Source organism: Pteropus alecto, unplaced genomic scaffold (genome assembly GCF_000325575.1).
Source record: "Pteropus alecto unplaced genomic scaffold, ASM32557v1 scaffold21, whole genome shotgun sequence".
In the NCBI taxonomy this organism is placed as follows: domain Eukaryota; kingdom Metazoa; phylum Chordata; class Mammalia; order Chiroptera; family Pteropodidae; genus Pteropus; species Pteropus alecto.
The window spans coordinates 2,958,391-2,965,417 of record NW_006436282.1 but is presented as its reverse complement, the minus strand read 5'-3'; the positions used below and the strand labels follow the sequence as shown (position 1 = coordinate 2,965,417).

The 7,027-nt window shown below is 38.6% G+C and overlaps 1 protein-coding gene across 1 annotated transcript in view; it reads right to left on the bottom strand.

Annotated features, from left to right (window-relative positions):
• Window positions 1–2,427: 2,427 nt before the first annotated feature.
• ASB4 (ankyrin repeat and SOCS box containing 4) overlaps window positions 2,428–7,027 on the bottom strand; it is a 53,392-nt gene continuing 48,792 nt past the window's right edge. The window contains exons 4-5 of the mRNA XM_006911918.1: window positions 3,984–4,097; window positions 2,428–2,616 (exon numbers count right to left, since the gene is read on the bottom strand). Coding sequence (XP_006911980.1) covers window positions 2,428–2,616; window positions 3,984–4,097 — 303 coding nt within the window. The remainder of the gene's footprint in view (window positions 2,617–3,983; window positions 4,098–7,027) is intronic.

The window sequence follows — 7,027 nt, the reverse complement described above, 5'->3', positions numbered from 1 at the left end:
TGATTAAAAAATAGAACACAAGTGTGTCTAGATCTTGAGAAGGGGAGAAAACTGAATAGATCGTCTCATATCAAAGATGCTTCCACATATAACTTAGAGGTTTTTTTTTTCAGCCATTAAATGACTATAGAAAGTAACAAAGGCATCATGAGGATATGATTTCCTCTGTTGCTATTGCCCAGAATCGTGTGAGTGGTGAGAATGGAGGGAAATGAAAAACCCAGGAGGAATGAGATGGTGATAGGCAGAAGAGAATAATGACTCAGTACAATTGCTTTATTGTTATTAAAACGCTCTTGTTCCCACTGCAATAGCCTGCGTTCTGTGTTTACCTTTCGCTTTTTTTGAAAATATTATTTATTTTCAGGCACATCTCCTCATTCTCTTTTTCTTTATAAATGTCGAAGAAAGCAATTCAAAGTGTAGAGTTTGTCAGCCTAACTGCCGAAAAGTCGGTTAAGGAAAAGTCTTCTCAGTAAATAAACAACTCGGGAAGATTAAAGACGACAGAAGAGCTTTATTTAAGTTATCTGAATAAAAGTTCAAAGATGGGGAAAAATAACCTTAAATCTATGAATAAACAATTCAAAACAAATAGTCATGTATTATATCCTAGATTAACACAAAATGTTTAAACACAAGCAAGCAGACTGAGAAACAATATTTCCTCATGCATGGAACATCCTCTCTCTTTGTTCTCAGCATCGATTTTATTGCCTAAATTGTTGCATCATGAATTTTCCTGCCAGAATTTTCCTGAAGGTGGAGGGCAGTATGCACCTCTGCTCAGCTTTCCAGTATGTGTTTTCACAACATGATGCAAGCAACCTATTTTGTTGAAAGACCGTGTTTTATATAACAGTTCATACAAATTCAGCATTCTATTCCATAACATAGATCTTGTTTTAATATAAAATCTTTTCCTGAAAATTTCGGGTAAAACTGATACTTTGATACATTATTGTATCCAACTATGATTTTTTCCTATATGGCACCAGGAACACGAGAATCCCAGTTTAGAAACACATTCTAAGTGGAATATTTGACATCATCTCTACTCAAAATTCAGGCACCTAAAGTTAAATAGGCTAGAGAACCACACAAATAAACGAAACCTGTTCACAACTGGCAAATAGATTTGTTTGTGCTTAATTACTTCTGCTCTGACATCTAAAAAACAATACTAATTGATTAGCAAGAACTAAAAAGTGAAGCAAGTTGGCCTCCTAAACCACGAGGTCCAGTGGTTAATCATCTATATTTTTCTTTTTGCAAACCCTAACAAAGCTAACACATATATCTTTCCATTTTTGTAAAACTTTTACCATTTTCGAAAAGGTCTTTTTATTTGCTCTCTGCAGCCAACCATAGCTAGCAAAGCGCTCATTTTCTTGGTAAAATGCTCTGAAGTGTCGTCAGTCAGTTCGTTACTAGAAAGACCAACGTGATCAACTGAAGTCTTTCCCTTCACACTAAACAAGAAATCATACTAAAAGAAAATAATATCTAGATATGCGGAGAAACTTAAAGTGACAAAATTTCCACTCACAGCAGCAGGAGACCCCTCTACCTCATGCAGTCCCTTCACTCTTTATCTTCATACTTAAAAGAAAACCATACTTCATGTCAGAAATGTGACTTTGAAAGACAAGCACTAAGAACGAGTCTGCACCTGTACTCTTGCCCCTGACAGTTGACATGGCAGCTTCCTGCTTGTATGTCCGGATCCTCTGCTAGATAGTGAGATCCTGGAGTGCAGGAGTCTTTGCTTTGGACTCACTGTTGCATCTCCAGTCTCTGGCTCAATGAGAGTGTGTGGAAATGTCCATTTTTGACTCTTAAGTGGACTGGTCTTAGTTTTTCATTTCTAAGTTGACTCAAAGATCTTGTTTTGACTATGCTCGTGAGCTTTCTTCACTAAAAATATGTCAAGGAGCTCTGTGTGGGGATGGGGGTTTGCAAAACTACCAACGGGAATTTTTGCTAAGTAGGAATGGGGGGAAGATATCAAGATTAAGAGACCAATCACAAAGCTTACTATTTTGCCCACTGAACGGTAATGTAAACTTATCACTGATGGGGAGATTGTCTGTGAGAAACTCTGGGTCCCATTTCAAATGAGATAATATATGAAAATGTTTACAAAAATATAACAGGCACCTAGTAAGAGAACTATACATAACAGTTATTACTGTTATGTCAGTACCTTCTGGACATATTCTTGTCTTTGTGACTACGTTCACATTACTTTGTGTTTATTTCCCCTCACCACAAAACCCTAGAATTATTGGCACAGTGTTTGTAAAGTGTTTTGAAATCCCTGAAGTGTTATAATCAACCCAAGTACCATTTTTTTTTTATGCAAACCGTGTCTACCCAAAGAGGTCGCTTAAATATCTGGGATTAGGAACTTCTGTCTCGTAAGGCTTAATAAATGATTCCCTCTGGCTCTAAAAGCAAGTACTTTTTCAGTGACAGTGGGAGGGAAAGCAAAGGAATTGCTCTGTGACATCTGTTGTGTAACGTTCTTCGAATGGCGCATCTCGATAAATGCATGAGAGTCCTTGGAGAGTCACTGCACACGGTGAAGAGGGAGTGGTAGAAATCCCAGTGTCTCTGAAAAGGCAGAGAAGACTGGTTAAAGTGAGAAAAGCCTCATCGTTTACATCTGTAGAAATCTACAATGGTAAATTTAGGCCCAATTTCATACATAATGGCAGCTTTCTAGGATCTCTGACAGTAAGACAAATTAAACTTGAAATTGAGATGGGGAACTGAGGGGATGGTATGTAAGGAGAGAAGAGACAGGAGAAGATAGAATAGTCTATGCTATAATTCAGAACCCAGGAAACGAGATAAGACACACTTATGTGAACTGCCTGGACCAGTGTAAACCAAGGTAGCAATTTTAAATTAATCTAAATATTATTGTAAGTCTTTTATGTGCCTGATGTGACCCATATGTTTAGATATTTTAACAATTAATGAAGCTACAGCAAGTTAAGTAACCTTTACAAGGTAAGGTAGCTAATAAGTAGCAGAATGAAATTGTACCTAAACCATTGTCCTCCAAGCCTAATGAGCTTTGCACTCTGTACCTGATATCTCTCCACAGCCTGTAACTGCTAAGACCAAGAACAGGAGGCTCGGCAGAAGAACTGCTTTACAAAGGCAGCAAAGTCCATACGTAGAGTGAGGACTCAGCTTTGTCATCAGCTTTTCTGTGTGACCCATCACAAAGTTTTTAATGCAGTTGACCCTGAACAACACAAGGGTTAGAAGCGCTGACTCCCTGTGCAGTCAAAAATCTGCGTACAACTCTTGACCTCCCCAAAACTTAACTACTTAAAGGCTACTATTTACTGGAAGCTTTAGTGATAACATAAACAGTCGATTAACGCATATTCTGTATGTTATATGTATTATATACCATGTTATTACAATAAAGTAAACTAAAAAAAAGAAAATATTATTAAGAAAAATATAGGATAAGAAAATGCATTTACAGTACTGTACTGTATTCATTGATCCATAAGTTTATACCATCCGTTTACAAGATGAAAATAATCTGTGTATAAATGGGCCCTTGCAGTTCAACCTATGCTGTTAAAGGGTCAATTGTACTCAATATTATGCTAACTAACAGCTTCACGATATTTAAAAGTGAATAAAATAATCTTCATGAAACACTTTAATCTTCTGGTAAAATTGCTATATGAGCAATCCCAAATATTACTGTTGTTTAATTCATCTAAATTGATGGGGAGAAAGTAAAGCTGCCAGCTCTATGTAATTGTTTGACTTGCCCTTAAATGGAGAAATCCCCTAAGATACTTTCAAGCGTTATGTACTTGGTGCGTCTGTATACTCTCATGCCTGCACTTTCATCAAAACCACATATTTAAATTAGAATTTTCTGTACTTCCATTGCAGTCTGGAAATATGTTATAGTGAAAACCAGACAAAGAGAATGGATTCTTTACCTCCAAGTCATCATCCGGGATAGCCCTTTTCCACTTCACGTTCCACCTGATGTGTTCATAGGCATTGACTACAACTTCAATTGCTTTGGGACAAGAATGGCAAGCCTGAATCACCTGCAGAGAAAGCACAGCGTTTCATTTGTTTAATGCACATATATGATGTATTAATTCCATTCACAGAGACATCAAGAATTTATGGACCTATTAGGCTCATTAGAGCCCAGAAATGCTTTTGAGAAGTCTCAGTGCCTTTGAGTATTCAAACACACTGCTGGCCCCCATGGGGATTGGGAGGATTAATAAAATCAGACTAATTTCCATCACCATCCAGGAGCAAGTGAAAAAAAGATGCTAACGAAGAAGGTGGGAGCCAGATGAAATGCATGCCCTGACCGTAGAGCCTTCACACTTCTCCAGCAGCTTCATTGTCCACCAGAACACCTCCAGCTTCTCTCTGTCAAGATGGCCTTATTTCTAGAAGTTCTTTGAGTGTGGCCTATTTTCATTTCAAAGTGACTCAGCTGGCTCTCCAATTGACCCACAACTAGTCCACAGGGAACCTGAACTTTTATCCCATCATCAGCAAAAGCACTCTTGGATTCCTGCTTAGTCACCTTTCTTTTCTTTGCTACCAGACAAGCAGCTCCAGCTACAGACTTGCTTCTTTAAACTTTCTTGTCACGAGTTACACATCAGTTCCATCTTTCCCTTGAAACTTCAGAAAACATATCAAGCTCTCTGCGGAGTTCTCTAAAAGCCTCTCTCACTGGGCATCAGATAAGGAGGAAGCACCCCCCTCTCACCAACCTTTAGAAGGAAGACATGCGTCTGCATTTAACTTTCTCCAAAGAAATTTTCTTCCTAATTTCCAGTCCTTCTCAAGTTCAACCTATTGTCATTGGGCAAACTGTCAAAAACTGGTTTTCCCTACCTCCTGCTGTGAGATCTCTGAAGAGTCAGCATTTCTGAATCTACAGAAAGTGTAACTCAGAGGATTCGAGGCTGGGCACATGGTTTAGGTGTCTGCTAGGAAACTGACAGCACAGGTAATTTGTCTCTAGGTATTCCTTACCACCCTTTCTTGCCAACACCTCAGACACAGAAGAGATGTACCTAAAAGTTGCTCTTCTCTTACAATATATTTCCTACTTCTCAACTAAGGTTTCCAAATTTAGCAAATAATAACACAAGTTGCCAGGTTAAATTTGAATTTCAGATGGACAACAAACTATTTTTAGTATGAGTATGTCCCAAATATTTTATGGGACATATTTATACTAAAAATTACCTATAATTTATCTGAAATTTAGATTTAACTGAGCATTCTGTATTTTATCTGGCAATTCTATTCCCAGCCCTTACTCAGAAACAGTTCAGATTAAGTTACAGATACAGGAAATAACTCATTCCTAGTTTAGTAGCCTAACTTCACACTTGGCACTTCAATTTGTACCTGGTATACTCCCATATATCACAGGAAGATAACTTCTCAACTTTCATTAGGGTAAAAAAAAAAAAAACAAAAAAATCAAGTAACCTGCAGTCTTTACATGTACAAAATGCAAAGCTTCCACTGCCGTCATGAGGTGTTGCTGACACTGATTACTAAGCTTTCTGCTGACAGAAAACAGGTCTTACAGCGTGAAAGCTCCTTTATCCTGACAACTTCCCAGTTACCTTCACTGGTGTGTTGGGCTTCTTCCGGAACTAAAACCGCTGGACACATCTTCAGGTCTCGGTAATTCTTTCACAAGGCAATAACGACGACAACAACAAGACCCTTAAGAAATAGCAAGCTCTGAATCATCACTAGATGCTGACTACAGGACCTCTGACCATCAAAGGAGAAAGGACTGGTATGAAATCAGAAGGGAGAAACTTCTGCTTCTTTTGGCTGGCCTGAGAGACTGAAGATGCCTGTGAACTTCACTTGCTGTGTGACTCTTGGGCCTCTATACTCCCTTTATGGAAGAACGATTAAACAAAAAAAGCTCTTTCTACAGTGGTGGCAACTGGAGAGACCCTGAGATACTTTCCCTCATCATTTGACCCCCTAAAAACATAGATTATAAAACAGATTCAAGATAAATCTCTTTGCCACCCTTCGAAAGCAAGTGGCACCTGTAAGCCACTTCAGCAGAGAAATTCTAAAGCTACCTCTGCCCTTTTATACTGATATGTTGTGTGTAGAAAGGTACTTAATAATCAGAGACTTCTTGCACCTTAGGCCTCATATACTGCCTTGTTCAACAGCAGACATCATCATCATTATCCCCAACCCCTCACATACCTTTCCCTTCCCTAGAAAAATGTCTTTCTTGTCCTACAAGAAAACCCAGTCTTGGCTCCCTGGAGTGTCACTTCCTTCTGAATTATGCTGAGAGAGGAAGAAAAAAAAAAATCAAATGTCCTTTTGTACCCCGGAAAGCAATTTCAGACCCTATAATTCTTTTTCTCCCCTTATGTAACTTATACATTGGCTTTCAGTGAAATACACCCTCTACAAATGTGCTTTGTATTTGGAAGACAGCATCTTCAGCTCTGACCTTGTTCTTTGTAAATAAGGAAACCGAATTCCCCATCCATAAGAGAACAAATCACTTTATCTTCTGGATAAATGAGGCAGTCATTTACTTGTTGTAAAGATGACTTTCCCTTTAGAAAGTCTGGTTGTGGAGTAGTTGCTTTAAATCGCTGTGACACATCTGCATAGTAAATTGAATAGTTTTTCTTTAGTTTTCCTTTGGAAGGAGACCAGTTCTCTTACTTCGTCCGTTGGGCAGCAACAAATGTTGATAATACCAGCCATCCGCCATGGCTACTTTCTTTAGCATGTGGCCAAACAGGAGGAACTCAGAGAAGCAAAACAGAACTGAATAGGAACATGCTAACGGTAGATAAAGTATTCCTTGGAACACATAATTGTCAGCCTATTTTACCGGCTAGCAGGAGACACTCTTACTGTGGACCAAGAGTACATTCTGGTAGAAGGGAAGGAGAAACTTTTGTTGAGCAGCACTACTGGGCTCAATGCTTGACATGCC